We start from the raw sequence: 20,403 nt of genomic DNA, 5'->3' as shown, positions 1-20,403 counted from the left end.
CAAGGGTCCAGTGTTGGACTGCAACATATAGGTTTAGCCTGATTTTAAGAGTCAAAACTTCCAATTGAATAGACCAATTGGCCTTATAATAATTCGTTTTTCTAAGAATTATATTTTAGGTTAAGTGGGAGGAGGTGGCTTTGCTGAGTTGTACATTAGGCCAGTGTGTGCGGGGCAGGATAAACAAAGCAAGCAAATGGACAAACACACATGCACTTACACACACGTGCTCAGATGTCTGGTGACCTAAATCATCAGTGTGAATGTGTCCGCAGCTATGACATCATGGAGTGTGTGTGTCATGACATGCAAACACATGTGCATGCACACAGACACTCTCACACTTGCAAACCCAGTTTTCCTTTTAGTGAATGGTGGCTTTGTTTAACTTCTCGGTTGCAGGAATAAAGTTTTCCACAGCTGAGGTGATGTCCTCCACACTAGCCGATTGGTCAGTGGCAAATGACTTACTCTCTTGGGAATGGTCTCGCTGAGCAGGAAGCAGACAGTGACATTTTGTCGGAGTGGTTTAAGAGACTTTCATTCCCAGAGTCCATTCTTGGAGAGATTCCCCGGGGAAATGAGTCCATTTCTCCACGCCAGCCTCCAGCTCATGGTCTGCCTGTTAGGTGTGGTATAAACAGTAGGGCTTTATAATTGAGGTTAAGCAGACCATTTCATAATATGTCAATGTCCATTTATCACTGACCACTCTTCTTAGCTTTGAAGTTGAAGACCTCATCCACATGGCTGGATTGACAGCACCTCCTACTCTTTGTGCATTGTGTATGAACTCTGTCACACTCATACTACCTTATACTCACTGAAGATTACATGGCAGCTCTGAAACCAATCAGGATTTCAATGTTTTGCTGAAATAAATCTATTTGGTCCCAGGTTTTCTGTCCATCTGCTAGTATTTGGATTTCTAGATTAAACACTTTCCAACATTTAAGGCCTCTTGGGGTCTGGAGTTCAGGCCAGTCCCCTGTTTTCTCTTTCAGATATCCTGCCTTGGTCAGGTTCTTTTCTATGATTTCTTTCTTCCTGTTATGACATCCAAGACATTTCAATGCAATATGCATATCTTTGTCTACTATCATGATGAAACATAACAATTATAAAAAGGAATGCAATACAGTTGAAGCCTCCAATGACAATGGAGCTGAATGAAAACCTCTTAATAAACTGGCAACTAAAAGAGTATGCAACAAAGTTGAGTTAAACTGATATAGTTCTTCTTTCTTCTTGTGTTTCCTCAGGTAGTGGAAGATGTTGCCACACTGCTCCCTCCTGCTGTTGCTATGCGTGGCTCGGCTGCTCTCCACCACCTCGGCCCTGCCCTTTGAGCAGAAAGGCTTCTGGGACTTTGCAATGGACAGCATGGACAGCGGCGGTTTGATGACGATGATGAGGGATGAGGAAGAAGGCTCAGCCGTAGAGGAGATCCTCCCCCCCGACACATCCATGTGCCCCTTCGGCTGCCACTGTCGTCTCAGGGTCGTCCAGTGCTCTGACCTCGGTCAGTGAGAGTGTGTGTGAGAGAGAGAGATCATGTCTGTGGTGTTTTGTCATCATTTCTAAGTGTGTGTGTGTCAACAGAGTTCAGATAGAGAAGCAATGAGTTGAAAGACAGAGTGAGTGAGCATGACCCGAGCCTTGCATGATTCTCATAGCTCCAGAGAGTAAAGTCCCCCTTTGGTGTGTTATCTCAGAGAGGAATTTTTCCCTCGGGATAATGCTGGTGTATTTTGACAAGGAAAGGCATGTCTTTGAGGGATTTTGTGTTCCAGACTTTGTGTGTAGATAGGCTACTGGCTGAGAGACGAGTTGAGAGATGGTTTGAGCAGGAAAGGGAAAAAGACTGAGGCTAGAGAAGGAAGGAGGAAGAGAATTTAATAGAGTTGGAAAGGGATCAAGAGAGCAACGTAAAGAGACAAACTAAAAAAAGTACTCTTTGATCAGAGGAGATGAACGTTTATAATCCTTTCACTCTCTTAAAAGGAGTTTTTAGTTTTTTAGTTTTAGGGTCGTAGACAGGATGTTTAATGGAAAACCCAAAACAGGAGGGGCGGAAGGATGGGGTTTAACGATGGAAGAATGATAAAGATAAAAGTTGTGTTAATGTGTCAGGATAACAAACAGGGTTATAATATTCAAATTGAGGAGTTCCACTGAAAAACATGAAACTATGTTGTTGTTGAAACTAATACAAAGAAAAGGAAATTCCGTCAAATCAAGCTCAACATTTTATTTTCATAATGCTTTTGGAGTACGTCTGTGACTCAATTTTAGTCATGTTTCCATATAAGTCAATCCAACGATTTCTTGCCTGTGGATATTATAAGTGCATGCTATTCCTACTCTGTCTATTCTTACGGGACCAAATAAATGACCTCTAGTCTTATTTAGGGATATAAAGATTCCTCACATTATACTGGCTATATAACTCTAATAGGCTGTCTGTGTTTGGACATAATGGTTTTGTCGAATCATCATTCAACAAGCTCTATATATTTACTGTCCCTGGTCTCTCTGCTGTGGGTAAATGTGGAAGCGTATAATTTCCGCGATGTCAAGTGCTTATTTAGAACAGATGTATTTTAGCGGTGGCGTCTGTCTCCTCTCAGCGTGCATCGAAGGATGATGTCGGGTATTTGTGTTGGGGGACGCTGGGGTTTAGAAGGGTGCTAGTTTTGTCAGTTTGTGGTCAAGGCTTTGAGATTGTGGTAGATACGGGTGACACGCTGTGGTTTGGTTTTGTGGGTTAAAGGGATTCAGTTAATCAGGGTGTGTGTCAGATTTTTTCAGGTTTGTTTATCATGTCTGTTGTGCTGGCATTCACATGTGAAGGTTTCCAGCTGGCAGGATGCATTTCCACACCTGACGGTGATGGCTGGAAGGTAAATATTTCCTACCACATGAATCCACCTGGTAACATTGAGCATCTTTAGAGTTCTGTTGCTAACACAGCTGCTGAAACAACTTTATTACACTTAAGAAAATCATAATCTGGTTTATAATTTAAACAGATTACCCAGTTTGGAACTAGAAGTTTCTTCTACATCTTTGATGAATTGATCTCTGCTCCCTGAAGGCAACATCTTGCTTAATTTCCTGGATAATATAAAGTTTCCAGCCTCCTCATCCACCAACAGATCTCTCTCAGCGCTGCGTTGACGTGGTTTGTACAGATTTTCAGAGGGAACTGTTGAGGGTTTGATCTTATAGGGTGTGGCACAGTAAAAGCCAAAGCCATATATCTAAACTTAACTCGAGATGGACAGCTCTGGGCAGAGTCCTTCGGGACCCGTGTGGTTGGTGGCAAACTGGATCCCAGTGGGACAGCTGGCGTCCTTTCTCACCAGCAGGTCTGGTTGCATCATGGTCGCCGTCCAGATGAGGTCGGCCCTGTTCGGGATTCGCTTTACAGTTGCCTGTCTGCGCCACTGACCACATCTGATACACCCATCCACGTGTCCCTGTGATGCGGTGTTGCTAATGATCACTGGTTGCTGTGTTTGTGCGTGTGCTGAGTCATTTTTCCAGAGAGATCCCAGAATTAATGCAGGTGTATTTCTTAACGCTGTCTGCTTTTCTTAGCCTTTTCTTAGCCTTTATGAATGTATTGCTTGGTAAACAAACACTATTCACAAGCAACCCACAACAGCTCTGGGTGTTTATGATTGTCACTGATGTCGTTAAACTGAACAATTCTTCATTACTTCTTAGCAGGTGTTTCGGTCACAAAGAAACCAAAATGAAGACGCTCTGCATGGAGGCTTCACCACTCACACATTAACACACAGCTTGTGTTTCTCGGTTTTAAAGTGTCAGGGCTGTGTCTGTCTCCCATTTATTTAATGTGTTACTTTGCTGATGGTATTTAAGTCACATCCTTTGTGAGAACGTCTGTCGTGTAGTAACCAGATGGAGAACATCTGGCGTCCCCATCTGGTATGTCTCTATAAGTGACAAACCAGTAATGTGCCGCTTTGACGTCGCTGTGTGACCTCCATGGTTGTGTCTATGTCCACCTGTCATTAAAATAATAGATGAGGAGGCCCAAAGTGCTCATTTGAGATTGTGTGGGAGTGTGTTTGGGTTCATGTTTATGCCTGATGAAGGTTTAAAACACACAGAGACTATTTATTTTCTCAGAGTCTGTGTCTGACTAAGTTATCCTAAGAGCTTGCCTATTCCAAGAACTTTGGTTTTAGGGTGTTGGTTCTCCCATGGAAGCATTTAATAGAGTATGTTTCCCTTCTGTGTTTTTATTGGTCTCGTGTTTAGGTCTGACTGAAGTACCACAGAATATTCCCCGGGACACCAAGTTCCTGGACCTGCAGAACAACTATATCACCGAGCTGAAGGAGAATGACTTCAAAGGCCTCACAAACCTATATGTAAGAAACACTTAAGAACTCACTTTCATAAAATCCTTCTCAGCATTAGCTCATCAACACTTCTCAAACATGTGTAAACAACTCAGCTTCTATTGGCGTCAATAGTGTGAGATATCCTTATAACCCTCTATTTCCTTGAGGATTTAAATGCTTAGTTTCCTTTCTGTTTTGCACTCCACCGCCCTTCTCTCTGAGAGCTTTAATTGTAAGAAGTTTGAGCCTGAAGCCAAATGGGAGTATTCAAGCTCACATCCTTGCCTCTCTTAGCAGAAAGTTTTTGCTCACTCCTGACCCAAATTTAAGAGCGCTGACCAAGAGCAATATTAAGTCTGGCAGCGAGCAGGAAACTCACATCATGACATTATACAATAACATCTTTATTAAGGTCTGTTTACCTTAGCCTCATCTGTCTCCATTTTGCAGCCAGTGCAGGTGGCGAGACAGTCTGCTGGGTGATGGACTGCGGCTGGATCTTTATTAATTCACTAAAAAACATTCAGTAGAGACAGAGGATGAAAAACAAGCCCTTGTTTCATATTTGTTTCTAATTTCCTGACTGTGTGGGTGCTACAGCGTATGTTTAATTTGGTTTCTCCATGGTTTCTGTTTTTCTAGGGCCTATCTTTGAGGAATAACCTGATTTCCAAAGTCCACCCCAGAACATTTGTGCCTCTGAAGCACATGCAGAAGCTGTACTTCTCCAAGAATCTGCTGACCGCTGTCCCAAAGAACTTGCCCGCCTCTCTGGTTGAGATCAGGATCCATGAGAACCGCATCAAGAAGGTGGCAGCTGGTGCCTTCGCAGGACTGGCGAACATGAACTGCATAGGTCAGACATGACTCTGGGATGCTCACCACTGCCTTTGCCACTCTATAGAAGATTAAATAGTCTGTATTTTATTTAGTGCCTCAAATATTCCTTTTATCTTTCAGAAATGGGCGCAAACCCCATCCAAAACAGCGGTTTTGAGCCAGGAGCCTTCAAGGGACTGAAACTGAATTATCTGCGCATATCAGAGGCTAAACTGACTGGGGTGCCAAAAGGTAACCATTTATCTGTGTGGCTAACATGCTAACATCATTATGTACAATGGATAGTTCCCCAATTTGGGATATATGCTTATTGGTAGCACTCTCATGCCTGTACGCTAAACATAACAATATATATTATTCAGAGTTTGCTGATCAATCTCAATCATTTTCAAGATAAAAGCTTTGACATTCATGATACAGAATTAACTGAATTACTTGCAATTAAGTTATTTGAATACATTATAATCTACAAACAGAAACACTAGAATAACTGCCATGTGGCGTTTGCTCTGCCTTAAACGACAGTGTTACTGCTATTAACTTTTTTTAAATAGTTTTGAGCATCACAAGCACAGTAAATTGACTTGTTTCAGGGAATGTGTCACATTTTGATCAATTTGGTTTGATAATGTCAAATGTTTTTCAAGAAGCTCTGGTAGGCAGATATTTTTTTTTAACATTCAGACCGAGCCAGGCTAGCTATTTATCCTGTTCTTCATCCTTATGCTAAGCTAGACTAATCAATGGCTAGTTGTGGCTTCATGTTTAACTGACATTTAAATGGTATCATTATTCTGATATCTACTCTAACTAGCTACTTATATCTATATATAATATATCTTATTAGTGTTATACAATAAATGTATAGCTATGGGAAATATCAAATCTTACCCTTAAGTCTTACAGGTATAGTGTCTCTCTTTCAGATCTCCCAGACAGTCTCCATGAGCTTCATCTAGATCACAACCAGATCCAGGCTGTGGAACTGGAGGACCTGAGCCGCTACAAAAACCTGTTCAGGTATCTTTTGCACTTAATCACCACTTCATTTCTAACCATAACTTTCTTGTGCCCTCAGGTATTTACTTGCATGTCTTTGAAGAATTATCCTGTGGTTTGAAATGAAGAAGAACATTCCAGACAGCAGTGCCCCTCAGGGGGAGTTGTATGAACTACATTGAGATGCCACTAAAAGTAGCACATTATGCTTGTGTGGACTTTCCCCCACAGTATTCTCTTAAAGGGGACCTATCATGCAAAATGCACTTTTTGATGTCTTTTATACATAAATATGTGTCCCCGGTGCGTCGGGGAACTCGCGCAGCGTCAGAAAATAAAACCATCCCTATTTTCCTCCGTACCCAAATCTCTAAAAACGGGGGTACAACGGAGCTGATCCAGATTTGCGTCCGATATGACGTAATATCGAAAATGTGTACCCACGGCACTATCAGAAAGTTGCTATCAGAAACAATGCCCGACTGTTTTGGACGTAATATCGTCGGTGTTTACATTAGCATCGCTAACACTCAGAGCTAACCTGTACTGAAGAGCATGTGTGTGAAGAAGCTGGATATAAAAAGGAACTCACCTTGTGGTATAACCGGCAAGAGAGAAAACCTTTGAGCTCCATACTGTTTCAGAAATAATCCTTGATAATCCATTATATGGCGTTTCATCACAGCAGTATTTAGTTTAGACAGTAGCTGCCCGGTCCCGCATGAGCTCAGCCCCCTCCATTTTAAATTTGTATCAATTTCTTTCTTTTTTTAAAGCTTTATACCCAAAATCAGCACTTTTGAAACAGGAAGTGAAATAGAGGGATATGAGGCATGGCTAGAATGGGTGATCTGTTTGGTATTTTGAGCAAAACACTTCATAGACATGTTTTTTATATATTTGTATATATCTGAGATCTATGCTATTGTCTAAAAATAGCACGATAGGTGACCTTTAATAAACCTTTTTGCAGCAATAAGTTGCCAAAATAGGAAAGTACAGGCATTCCTCTCTACACTGTTGCTTTATCACAGTCCAGTTTTATTTAACTTCCTTTAAACACACATCTAATCTCTAATGTAATAAATAGTGGTCACAGGAGCCAGGCTGCTGTGGAATGAATTCTCACCTGGCTTCACATCCATTTCTTACATTATATCAGGGAACTGGAGATACTCAGGCTAACATTAGTAAAACAGTTTAGCTAAATGTATCGTGCATTGGCCTATTTTCTGCCTATTTCAAGTTTTTCTCCTTGTCTCACTTTTTCCAGGTTGGGCCTTGGCTATAACCATATCCGTAACATAGAGAATGGCAGCCTGTCCTTCCTCCCCCGACTGAGAGAGCTGCATCTGGACAACAACCGCCTTACTCATGTTCCCAAAGGCCTCCCAGATATGAAATACCTACATGTGAGTCTTCCATGGAAATATTTTGTTTGCGATCTGACTTTGAATATTTCACAGGGCGCTCCACTCACCCTACATCTTGCTGCTTTTTAGGTGGTGTACCTCCATTCCAACAACATCGCCCAGGTGGGCATGGATGACTTCTGCCCTCGAGGATTTGGGATGAAGAGGACTTTCTATAACGGCATCAGCTTGTTTGATAACCCTGTCAACTACTGGGAGGTGCAGCCTGCTACGTTCCGCTGTGTCAGCGACCGGTTGGCTGTTCAGTTTGGCAACTACAAAAAGTAAAGACAGGGGGATACAGACAGATGGAGAGAGTAAAGGCAAGGTTATGGGAGAGGAGGAGATAATTTAAACAATGAACAAAACTTGAGGGATGGAGAAGGGAGTTCATATTTCAGATTATTATCTTTATTATTACGGTTGTTTTTGGGTGATGGCAAGGATGGGCAACAAACTGATGAAAGTCTAAAAAACAATCACATAACTTGAAGGGAGTGGAAAGTGAAGCGCTTGCATTATTTCACCTGAGTTTTCAAATGCTTTAATTTAAGGTTTTTAATGTTTTGCCATTTGAAATGGATAAAACAGAGGAGAATGTCTGAGAATAATGTTTTCCCACCTGCCTTAATCGATGGAAATGAAAATTTGTGAAGCATTTTATTCCTTTTTTTCCCACACAATATTCCTTATTGTGATAGAAGATATTTTTAATTAAAATTAAAAAAAAAATAGATAAGCAATGCATTTTAGATGTTTTATATATACATATAAAAAGGTTCTCTATATGACTGTATGTGTCTGCTATTTTGGGAGATATATCATATTGTCCTTTTTTCACAGGTCTGAAGCCATTTGGCCCATTATTAAATTAAACTGTCATAATAAACAACTATCAACTAAAAACTTCACAGATTAAGGGCTATTTCCTGACAGTTAATTAAACGGTACAACATGTAAAAACCGTTATTCAAGTTTACATGTTTTTAAAAAAAAAATCTGTTTATATCATGGACTTAATAAAAAGGGCAATAAGTACATTTTGAGGTTCCCCTTATCAGTGTTAAACACTTTTTTCTTTTTGAACTGATTTAACTGAACCACCAGGATAGCCTTTTTAAGGCGTCTATTCTGTACTAAATATGCTGTCTGTTTCCTATATAATACAATACTCCTTAAGGGGACACTAGAGGTAGTGGGGGTTTTGCCCCATTTAGAGAAAACACACATCTGCTTTGCTTTGAGAAAATGTAGGCAGTGTGTTCACATAGTGCTACAAACAATAGTAGTGTTGATGCATTGTTTTGCACAGATTTTCTATTATGCTTTATCTGCTTCAGGGTATTTAAAGGGTTGGCCTATTTACATTGGTAGACCTATGTGGAACTATACTCCAGCCGTTAGTATTCTGTACTGTCTCTGTTCTGTAATCTGACAAGCTACTGCTGCATGTGAATAAAGACATTATTAACCTGCTGCATAAAGTTAGAAAACAACTGTTGCCCCAGGGTTGGATACTGTTTGAGAAATAAAGAAGAAGTATGGAAAACATTTGATGAATGGATCGAAAAGCCTCAGCCGACATGTAGCCTACAACACGGTAACATTATTATGAAGCAGATTTGTTATTTGACATAAATGGGACTTGTTTCTAAACTTTAAAGAGAGTTAATGAAATGTGTAATGTTGTGGACTGAATAAAGGAAGCCACTATAAACATTCAGATAATTTAACTATATTTTACAAAATGTTGTACACCGAGTGACATTGTATAACAAGTAAAAATGCATATTTATTATCATAATTCGGATTATTATTCAGCTGATGCTCTATGTTAGATACTTCATGTTTAAACAGCTTGGGTGATATTTGGAAGTTATAGGCCTACTGTAGCCAAATTATGTAGTTTTCTATTGAACGAAAATACATTTTTGCTGTGTAGCCTATTAGTGGGTGAACCAATTCTATTTTACGCTGATAATCATCATTCATTTTATATGAGCAAATATGTGTAGATTAATCCGCGAATCATCATCAGTGATACGATATCATTTTCAAATGTGGCGCTTAGCACGTCACCGCGGAGCCCCCTCTCCCCCTGATGGAAAGATCCGGTGATCAGCCTTCTTTCGGTGAGGCTGCAGCGCGCACTTGCCTGTGTTGACACCGGACGGATATGCGGCGATGCTCTTGCGTGTGAACGCGTTTGCAGCGCTCTCTAGGAAGCAGCTACGGAGAGATTTCGCCTCGGATGAGAGATTAGGAGGACGAGTCATCAGCATCCCAGGAAAAGGTTATCTTTTAGTCAATCTGTTCGGTGTCAGCGGCCCATCGCCTGTCAGAGGAAGCCGGGGGTTGGATTTGAAATGTCGCAGGGATGTGCTGGTGAGTCGGCTGGTGCGCAGAGCTTCGGTGCAACCAATCTTTTAATTCAGAAGCATCCTTTGTGGCCGACTGGAGAAATAATGCAGACAGTGATCCCGTAGAACAAATGTTATTGTCATATTTGGTGACGTAAACATTGTACGAGAGAACAGGCCTGGCTATATGTTGATAGGCTAATCACCTGGTTTGAAGGCTATCTGCTCTGATAACCATGGCGCTGCATTTGCTCCTCTGTGATCTATTTTTAAATAGCAAATGGATTCTTGTTTCCTGTCTCAGGATAGTCAACATCAGCTCCAGTAATCAAGCCACAAGGCTTGCTACAGCATGTAATTGTTTGGACAAACAGAGACATGTTATGTTGGATTAATTTCATCTGCAGCTATCAGCGTCCCTTCCGTAGAAGCAACATGGAAATGTCACAGCTGAAAATAATCCATTCTAAATTAAGAAGCCAACATGACATTTGTTTGTAGCTGCTTGTCATTCTGCAGCTTATAATAGCCTACAGTAGATAACATACTGAGACAAATCTGCTCCTGCATTGTTAATCACTTTTCTCTTCTTTTTTTTTTTTTACAGAAAGCTTAAAGATGAAAGGAGGCAGAGGTGGAGTGAGCCCCTCCTGGTCCAGGACAGGTTTTCATTAGACCTTTGTGAAAGCAGGTACCCAACATATCTTATTGTTATAAACATAATGAACTCATACAATACATATCATAAAATATAGATATTATTTTTCCTTCTCAGGGACGGCTGTGTCCAGGAGATGATGGAAGTGCAGACTGTGCTTCATCACTACCCATTCCTACAGATGGACACTCCCCTCCTGCACACCTGAGCCCACACTCAGTGCTGTCTCCTTCCCCTTCTCTCCTTCTGCCTCCCCTTGCTCATCCCACCTCTCCCTAGTCATCCAGCTGTTACTTGCTTCCCCCTCCCCACCACTTCTTACAACCCTCCATCCAATTTTCCCCACGTTTAAATTTCACCCTTCCTCTATGACTTTATGATGGCGTGCTACGGACGCTCTCTGGACTCTCCGTGCACACTAGCCTTGCTGGTGGGCTTCCAGTTTGCCTTTGTTCTCTATTTCTCTCTCGGGGGCTTCAAAGGCTTGGTGTCGGTCCTGGTGCATACCACAGACCCGGAGTTTGATTACTCTCGACCTCACGACGTCTATACCAACCTCAGTCATCTGGGAGTACCGCCTCCCCCACCTCGCAACTCGGGCACTGGACCCCCTGCCACAGGCCCCCCACTGAGAGACTGCCAGATCCCTTCACCACTGCTTGGTGAGAGAGTGAGAGGTGTTAAATATGTGCTGTTAAATGTAACACGTGTGTACAAAAATTTGCACAGGGAAGCGATGTGTGTCAGTTTGAGCAGGCAATCAATCAATATGCCGGAAACTCTTGAAAAAATAAGTATTTGTTCCTGCAAGCCTCCACAAAACATCAGTTCACAAACATTCACACAACTATAGTATATTCCAAGTCTTATTTGTTCTGTAATGGGCTCTTTACCTCTGAAACACTTTATGTTATTTACTCTAAAACCTTACTGTTTATACTGTTTAAAATCTTCCGCTTGAGCAGTGCATTTCATTTTAGTAAAAATGCATGAGTTTGGAAAGTAGTGAACATAACAAAATAATGAGACTCCGATTATACTGCACAAGTTGTGTGAGAGTTTGTAAATAGATGTTTTGATATAGTTTTGTTGTTGTTGAAGGAGACTCTTATCCACTTATATTCACTTTTGAATTCTTCGTTCACCGGGGAGGCATGCAAGTAAAAATAAATGTTTCTTTAAGAATTCAAGGTAACGCGGGATGAGTAACTGATATACAAACTATCATTTTATGGGTCAAGTATTCACACTTATCCTTTCCTCTCCTGCAGTCGGACCTGTGTCTGTCAAGCTTTCCTCTCCTCTGTCTCTGGAGGAGATCAAACAGAGGAACCCGTTAGTGTTGCCAGGTGGACACTATCGGCCTCCAGACTGTGAGCCTCGCCACCACACGGCCATAGTGGTGCCGTACCGGAACCGGCAGATCCACCTCCGTGCTCTCCTCTACCATCTCCACCCTTTCCTGCAAAGACAGCAGATCCACTACAGCATCTATATAGTGCAGCAGGTCAGGTTATGCATGAGTTTGTGTTGTTGTGTGTGAATGCTGGCTCCAAAGTTTAGTATCAGTATATTTTTCTGAGTGAATTGGTTGCATCTTATTAGAGTCTTGTGGTACCTATCTTTATTCAATTCAAAACCTTTATTCATCCAGGTGAAATCCCATTGAGATCATTGATCTCTTTTTCAAGGGAGACCTGCAGATAGACAGATTCATACATATACGTAGGTTTGGTTTAGCTTGGAGATATACACTCCAAATGTGTCTTAAATCTCAAACTCTACATGTATGGCAGATATTCCATTCCAGTGCCTGTTGAATTCCAACACAGTGAAATGTTTTCAGTAGTTTATAGAATAACATAACAAATATTTTTTTTTACTCAAACACATACCTATAAATAGTAAAACCAGATAAACTTATAATTCTGCACTGGTCTCTTCATTTGTCCCAGAGCTGTATGTCTCTAATATTCCCAATGGATGAAAATTGGATTTATTTTAGGGTGCTTCTTGTGTTTCTTTCAAAAATGTCAAAAGGCCCACTGTGTCTTAGGTGTCCTGGTTACTCTGGATAATTCACTGTTAAGAAAAATAACAGTTTTTCCCTGAAGCTACTCCTATTTAAGAAACACTGAATCTCACAGGCAGGTGTCTTTAAAACTTAGCAAAATAAAAGCAAAAGTATGTGCATGGCTAGATTTTTTTTTTTTTTATGTCGGCTAAATTGGATTGACTGAATATCTGAAATAATATTGTTACAAACAAAGGACATTTAGGTGTAAAAGTATTTCGTTTCTGAGGCTTCACTGTAGATAAACTGTAACCATAGCAGCACAGTGTGAGATTATTTACTCACACAATGTGTTCTCTCATCCTGTATTTGTTTTAGACTTGTTCATTTATTTGTGGCTGTGTCTCTCCCTCTGTCTGCTTCAGTGGGGGAACAGTACTTTTAACAGAGCCAAGCTGCTGAATGTTGGGGTGCGAGAGGCGCTCAGAGATGAAGACTGGAGCTGCATCTTCCTGCACGATGTCGACCTGCTGCCCGAAAACGACCACAACACCTACACCTGCCACAAACAGTTCCCCACACACCTCTCTGTGGCCATGGACAAGTTCAGATACAGGTAGCAGCAACACAGTGTGTGTGGATGGACTTTAATATTAAAAGGTCACCTATTATGCAAAATCCACTTTTTAATGTATTTTATGCTAGAAAAAAAAACATGTGTCCCCTCTGTGTAAAGAGATTCTGAAAGTTTCAGGAAAAAAGATTTGCTCACTTTTCGTCCTGATCCATTTATATAAAAACCTGTCTGAAAATGAGCTGATCAGATTTTGGCCACTTTATGATGTCATAATGATTTGTTGGCTTGTGTAACCATTAGCCAATAACCAACCAAGGCAAACCCCCCCACCTTATCACCTGAATCTCCTCCTAGAGCACCATTGTGTTCTTTTTAACCAAATATCTTTCAGAGGGGCGTAGGGAGTGGCTCCTTATTTTCATCTAAAGTAACAGACAGAGAATCAGCACTTTTGAAACAGGGCTGAAACAGAGGGGATTATGGGATGCTACAATGCACGATCTGTTTGGTATTTCGAGGCAAACACTTCAGAGACATGTTTTTTATATATCCGACACCTATAATATATTGATGAAAAAGAGTATAATAGGAGACCTTTAATTTTTTTGTGCAGAAATAGTCGTTTTTAAGATTGTTCATTGGTAATGTGACCCTCCCAGGCTGCCGTACACACAGTATTTTGGTGGAGTGTCAGCAGTGACCCCAGACCAGTACATGAAGATGAACGGCTTCCCTAACCAGTACTGGGGCTGGGGCGGAGAGGACGATGACATTGCTGCCAGGTAAGGCGGGTGGAGATGTCCACATCCTGCATGGTGACAACACTAAACTGCATGTTGACCTTTGAGATGTGCACGGGGGTTTAGCATCACAAATACACGCGCAGCTATTTCATCTCCTTCGCTTCTTATATTTACTTTGCTTAACTCATTCTGTTGTTTCTCATGTTTACAGTTTATGTACCACATGTTTTCCTTTTCTTTGACTTTTCTTTATGTGTCCTAACATCGTCTTTCATCTTCACGTCCCCTCCCACTGCTGTGGCTTTGCTGTGTGTCTCTTGGAGTGGGCTCAGTGAGTATGTTCGCATGGACTAGCTCACAGATTTGGGCTGGGCTGCATACTTTAAGAGTTTTTTAGGCAGTTTTTATCTCATTTCTATGCTGCGGTCCCCTCTCTTCACTCTCTGGCTCTTCTACCATTTGCTACTCTGTTTTTAGAGTCATTCAATGAAACAAGGAAACAACATTTATAAAGCTTGCACTAATTATTACATGAAACAAAACTTGTACATTTATCCCATACCTGTTGTAAAACATTGCCTTTTGTGCATGCTGTTTGCAACTTAAACAACATTAGTCACCCCATGTTCTCATTGACTTAGATAACTGGGGTGTACACAAGAACCAGAGATGGGAAGAGGGAACCACAGTGTTTTCCCCGCCTTTTGGCCATAAAAGTATGTTTTCCTAATACATCACCCACAATTCTAAGTTTATTTTCTTAATTTTTCTGCTTTTAAGTGTATCCATTAGAGGCTAGAGTTACTAAGGTTGAGTATTGCTTTGTATTATAGAAAATATCATAAATAGTAAGGTGCCAGGCTTTGTTGATATTATCCAGACACAGTTTCTGTGCCTGTGAAGGGGAATCTTGTGTTCCTGTTGACACTTGTTTTGTGCTGCCGATCCAGAGTTCGTCTGTCAGGCATGAAGATCATGCGCCCTCCAGTGGCCATTGGTCATTACAAGATGATCAAGCACAAAGGAGACCGGGGCAATGAACAAAACCCACGCAGGTACATATCTTTACATAAAGATCATGACATATTATATAATTATTTGGTCAACTTATTTTTGGTCAAAACTTTTACAATAATGTTTTTTTTCCCTCGGGCAGCATGCTTATTTGTTTTCAGATAAATGTTATTGCCCACCATGCTTAAAAAAGATGATCTATATAATTAAACAATCTTCAACATCATTTGTAATCCAAATCCTTGATATAAGATAAATACTATTTAGCCCACACTTTTGGGGAGATATTTTAATGTAGTATTGTTGATTGTTGGTTTTTGACTTAATGGGAATTACGCTTGCAGAGAATTAGATCAGAAGATCAGGTCACTTTCATGGCAGTCCATTAAATATGAAGCTAGAAACCGTTAGCTTAATTTAGCAATTAGACTGAAAACAGATGGAGACAGCTAGCCTTCCTCGGTCCAAAGGTAACAAAATGAGCTAACCAGCACTTCTAGAATTCAATAGTTAACACATTATATCTGTTCTGTTTAATTGCAATAGAAACAGACTTTTGTTTAAAAGCCAGGCTGGCTGTTTTCCCCTGCCTCCAGTCTTCATGCTAGTTAACCATTTCCTGGCTGCAGTTTCATTTAGCACACAGACATGAGAGTGGTATCGACCTCCTCATTTTTTTATATGCAACTTAACATAATTCCCATTATGTAAAACTATTCCTTTAAAGTTTGCCCCTGAAACACAACCTATGTTTATCCTTCTAGATTTGACCTTCTGAAAAGGACCAGACTCAACTGGCGCTCTGACGGCCTCAACTCTCTGACCTACGAGCTCCTTTCCAGAGAGCTGGAGCCTCTCTACACCAACCTCACCGTGGACATTGGAGAAGACCCCCGCGTGCCCCCGGGGAAAGCACCCATCCCTGTGAAAACAACAACTTCCATTCATCAAAATAGCAATAGCAATTCTGGGGAGGCAGCCAAACAGGAGAAGAGGCAAGAGAGCAAAGGGGCAAACGTGACTGTGGCCAAACCTGCTGCTGAGAAAACACAATCTGCCAAGTCAAAGGCGGCAAATCAAACATCAGTAGGGCAGACAGGTGTGGTGAAATAGGACGAGGTGTATAAGAAATGGTCTGCATCACATCTGTAGCATAAAGTGGCTTCTTCCTTGATTTTGATCTGAAAAACTAAAAGCAGTGTAGATCTGTTCTGTTGTGGGACATAGAGGACACCAGCTTTCTGTACTCAGTGCAGGTTAGGGATAGTTGTAAAAGGATCAAATGAAAAAGCCCCAGTTTTTTCTTCAGGGGTGCCTTTAAGAACACGCCGAGTCACCTCTGGGTTTATCATCCACTGAATGTTACTCTGGCTATCGTGAATGACACACGCCTGTGGTTCATGACTTATATGCGGCCAGGAGACAAATGGTGAATAACACAGTCTTACCCATGTAGAGGTCCAAAACAAACTAAATGAAAATGAGACTATATCAATCTCTGCTCTTTTCCAGACATTGCAAGTCGTAAGCAACCCATGTGCTGCCAGCAGCTCCACCCAGTTTGCTCCTGAAAAACTGCTGCTGTCAGTGCACCCCACACACTGGTGGGTTTGTGTTTCTGTGCCTTCTCTCTTTTATGCGCGTTTTATAGACTGGTATAGTTGCTTCTAGACTCTGACCTGGAGTTCATTTTACCTTTCCTGCCCTACAGGAAAATGTAAGACAGCAGGGAGGCTAAAGCTGATCCTAGATCGGGACAAACGATTTGTTCCAGGACTGCCGTTTTATATTTGTGTGCATAGATCAAGCGCTGACAAACTCCATAGTTATCAGACAATTCTAGAGTTTATATTTATATAGAGAGACTTTATTATTTGTTTACTGATTTGTTTTCCTTACGGTCTGGTGCCTCTCTCTCTCTGACATTTAGTTTATAGACAATCAAATCATATGGGAAGATAACTCAGTATCTAACCACACAACATAGTGAGGAAATATTATCATGACTATCTGTACACGTGTCATATAAACATAGACTTGGCATGATAGTTGTTGTCTAGTTTGACTATACTCTTGATACATGGATAGACCTGTGCTTCTGATATTACCTGTGATTTTTATTATTTTTATTATAGATTAGTCAAGTTTGAAAAAAAAGCAAACTTGCAGACAATACTCTAGGCAGGAGACTACACATTTGCCAGTTTCAGATTGTATTTTATTAATAAAAAAAGTTAATAGTTACAATAAAGCACTGTGTATAGATGTAGGTCAGCCCTAAACCGGAAGGCGTGATGTCTTCGCAGAGGGTCTCAGTATATTATGAAAGACCCTGGTGCTTTTAAAAGCTATAAATGAGTGTCCGTCTTTATTCGCTTGAGTGAAGCGAGTAAAGCTTTTGTATCTGGAAGGAAAGGAGACGAGGAAGATTCTTATATTCTGAGGGCTGACAAATTAGGACATGCATGTAGGTAATTTATGTTGACAGATCATTATCATCTACTTTTTATATCTCAGATATTCACCCCCCATAATATTCATATGGAATGTATTATTGAGTTTAGCTTTAGTGAAGGGAGAGCTAAGTCTGTGGATGTGGACTTAAATCTGACCACTCATAGGAATTGTCTTGCTGCTATCAAACAGGGGAAATGGTTACCTGTATGATTAATCAGCTTGAAAAATGACATAGTGTGATACTAATGTTCTGGTGTGGAGTTGTGTTTTATCATAGTTGCAAGTAATGTATTACTACTTCTAATTTGAATGTATTTTATTCATTTATTAAGTCACTGATAGAGATTAATGCACAAACGTGTTTGTGTATCTGTTTTAGTTTTTGAAACACCCCATTACATTGTAGATCTGATTATGTATCCCTTTAAACAATGCCTCCACGTCTTTTATGTTAACATAGTGCCTCATACAATTAGTCCATGTTACTGAAGGGCTGACGGCATACTGCTAGGTTATGTGTGAGCGCCCTCCAGTGGCACAACATTGCATCGCGCCCACCAAATGGAACCAAGAACTGAATGAAACTGCAGTGTTGTGAAATGAATGTTAATCATTAATGTTTGCCATTCACAGGTTTCAGCCAATCAAATCTTTGCATTGCTCTGTGTGGGGGGTTTCTCGTGTGCGTAGTATCACATGATTGATCCTTAAAGGAGTAGAGCAACTCTCTGATTTCACTGGCTTACACAACCAAAATCTACATGTTTATGAATGGATATAGTTTTATAGAGGAAATCTGTCTAGTTTAGGATACAATGATACTGTAGGGTTTTACAAACCAATACAATGAGAGATAAGGCCTGATTTGTAAGCTTTATATACATAATAGTTTAGTTGCATATCAATAGATAATATATTCTCCATGTTTCATATTGTCTGGGACAATGCCTGTATGACATGAAGCAGCGACACACTGAAAGCTTTTAAGGACGTAATGTTATCTCAGCAGATTAATCAGCACACTGCGTGCTTATCTGGAGATTGTTCTATATTTAATAAATTGGCTAGTTTTTATAAAGATTGTTTTCGCATAAGTGTTGGAAATCTTTACTGTGTAGTTATATGCAAGTTCAGTAAAGAACAAGAGCATTGGGAGTTCATAACACATTTTTTTAAAGAGTTAATTTGATCACGAGGTCATTCCCTCATTTGACACATGTTTGAGAAGTGTAATTACAGAGAACCGTCTGACAAGGATTGGATGTTTTAGTATTTATGGCAAATGAGACGTAGTTAATACACCACATTACTTATGATTAAGCACCGTGATATTTGAATCATGCAATGATACTTGTCATCTTAAGTTGCCTTATTTACTGACCTTGTCTTGAAGACGAAAGTGTGTGTGTGTGTGTGTGTGTGTGTCTGTATGTGTGCTTGTGTAATGAGCAAGGTCATAAAAAAGGCAACCGAAGCAGTGATTTATGATGGACAGTGTTGTGACAGAAAGCAAATATGTATACCAATAAAAACACATAATCAATCATATTTTGTTACTGAGTCTATTTATGCGACGTGGGATTACACACACTTAAATACACACTACATTATAAATACACAGAGTGATGCACTTATCCTCCCACAACACTCAATGATACGCTCTTCACGAATACAGATGTTACTATTTTGATGAATGCCTCCCCAGCTTTACAGCAGAGATCATAGTCAGGCTTGTTGGTAGATTAGAGTTCATATACTTATCATCAACACATCGAAAACTGCACTAACCTGTTACATCACCCTGTATATTGCGGGCCCCTGTGTCCTACAGTATGTGGGCATAAAGAGCAGGATTAAAAAGTTGCATATGAGATCATACCTATAAATAGACACTAACTTCCAGCTCTCTACGTTCGATCTGTTTCATAATCTAAAAAGCTCTATGAGTCATGGATACAGGGTTAAAACACAAAACTGTGGACAAAAGAGCACTTTACAATCAATCCCAATGCAAGTACTACAAGCTTCAGGAAGCTAGTACACTGTTGGCACTGCTGGTCATTTATACTTGATATTACTAACAGGTTTTACAGATATTTTGTTTGCCTGTGATAGCTGGCGTGCATCACCCACACAAAGGTGAAGAAAAACACCCACTGGCACTCTAATGATGTAAAAATAACATAACAGTCAAATACAGGATGTCCATGTTTGTTATATTGTGCTTTTATTTTGGCACCTCTTACTAATCAATCGCTCTTTAAGGTCTTCTTCTTCTTCTCTTTAATTGCAAATCGCTTCCACTTGGAGCATATATCGCCACCTACTGTTGAGTTATTAAATGTTCATACTAAATCCTTGTCCTTAGACCAGGGTTGCGTTCCAATAGTCCATTTAGCTTAGGAACCTTCCTAACCAAGGGAAATGACCCGGAAGTACGTCAGTGGCAGCCATGTTAAGTGCCGTTCCAATTCTCCAAATGAAAGGAAAGGAGGTTTCAAACTTCCTTTATAACCTCCTTTAGCTTAGGAACCACTGGACCTCCCTTACCGAAAGGAGAGGAGAAAATGCTGCCCCACAATGCCTTGCAGCCGCAGCATTTGCGTCGCACAACAGTCGGCCGTTCACGGAAACAAACGATTATGACGGAGAAATTATATCATGAAAGTTACGATGCTTATTAAGCATTTTAAAACGTATGTGGTAAGTTGCCAAAGTGCTTTGTTTTGAACGTTCATCAGTATTATAATCAAAAACAGGAATATGAACGTTAGTTTTTACTGAAATGATCAAATAAAGTCAACATTTCACTGAGCTGTGGGGTTTGTTCAACTTTTAAAAGATGTTTGAATGGTGATGTACACAGTGATAGATGTTAAGGACTAACGTTTATAATAAATACATTTGTATTGATTTTAAGATCTTTTCATAGTTCATACAATCATACGTA

General features: G+C 40.4%; 2 protein-coding genes across 2 annotated transcripts; both read left to right on the top strand.

The window, feature by feature from the left end:
• Positions 1-1,252: 1,252 nt before the first annotated feature.
• On the top strand, positions 1,253-9,181 carry bgnb (biglycan b). The gene is made up of 7 exons (XM_010795291.1): positions 1,253-1,522; positions 4,294-4,406; positions 5,022-5,235; positions 5,340-5,450; positions 6,146-6,239; positions 7,492-7,630; positions 7,721-9,181. The coding sequence occupies exons 1-7, from the start codon at positions 1,273-1,275 to the stop codon at positions 7,916-7,918; spliced, it is 1,119 nt and encodes a 372-aa protein (XP_010793593.1). The 5' UTR covers positions 1,253-1,272; the 3' UTR covers positions 7,919-9,181.
• A 575-nt stretch (positions 9,182-9,756) lies between these two features.
• Positions 9,757-18,618, top strand: b4galt3 (UDP-Gal:betaGlcNAc beta 1,4- galactosyltransferase, polypeptide 3). The gene is made up of 8 exons (XM_010795290.1): positions 9,757-10,015; positions 10,598-10,681; positions 10,766-11,310; positions 11,920-12,155; positions 13,088-13,278; positions 13,899-14,021; positions 14,933-15,037; positions 15,761-18,618. Exons 3-8 carry the CDS (start codon positions 11,025-11,027, stop codon positions 16,107-16,109), a joined length of 1,290 nt encoding a protein of 429 aa, XP_010793592.1. The 5' UTR covers positions 9,757-10,015; positions 10,598-10,681; positions 10,766-11,024; the 3' UTR covers positions 16,110-18,618.
• The last annotated feature ends 1,785 nt before the right edge of the window (positions 18,619-20,403 follow it).

The sequence above is a fragment of the Notothenia coriiceps genome, unplaced genomic scaffold (assembly GCF_000735185.1).
Source record: "Notothenia coriiceps isolate Sejong01 unplaced genomic scaffold, NC01 NC01_scaffold00037246, whole genome shotgun sequence".
Classification (NCBI taxonomy): domain Eukaryota; kingdom Metazoa; phylum Chordata; class Actinopteri; order Perciformes; family Nototheniidae; genus Notothenia; species Notothenia coriiceps.
Note: the sequence above shows the minus strand (reverse complement) of the source record. Positions and strands in the feature narration are given on the sequence as shown.

What these genes read in the sequence shown, in the direction of transcription:
- b4galt3 (XM_010795290.1), top strand. Translation starts at nt 11,025, where the DNA reads ATGATGGCGTGCTACGGACGCTCTCTGGACTCTCCGTGCACACTAGCC. An exon ending in GATCCCTTCACCACTGCTTG is followed by an intron (nt 11,311 to 11,919) that starts GTGAGAGAGTGA and finishes CCTCTCCTGCAG; the next exon opens with TCGGACCTGTGTCTGTCAAG. An exon ending in GCATCTATATAGTGCAGCAG is followed by an intron (nt 12,156 to 13,087) that starts GTCAGGTTATGC and finishes TGTCTGCTTCAG; the next exon opens with TGGGGGAACAGTACTTTTAA.
- bgnb (XM_010795291.1), top strand. Translation starts at nt 1,273, where the DNA reads ATGTTGCCACACTGCTCCCTCCTGCTGTTGCTATGCGTGGCTCGGCTG. An exon ending in CGTCCAGTGCTCTGACCTCG is followed by an intron (nt 1,523 to 4,293) that starts GTCAGTGAGAGT and finishes TCTCGTGTTTAG; the next exon opens with GTCTGACTGAAGTACCACAG. An exon ending in ACTGACTGGGGTGCCAAAAG is followed by an intron (nt 5,451 to 6,145) that starts GTAACCATTTAT and finishes TCTCTCTTTCAG; the next exon opens with ATCTCCCAGACAGTCTCCAT.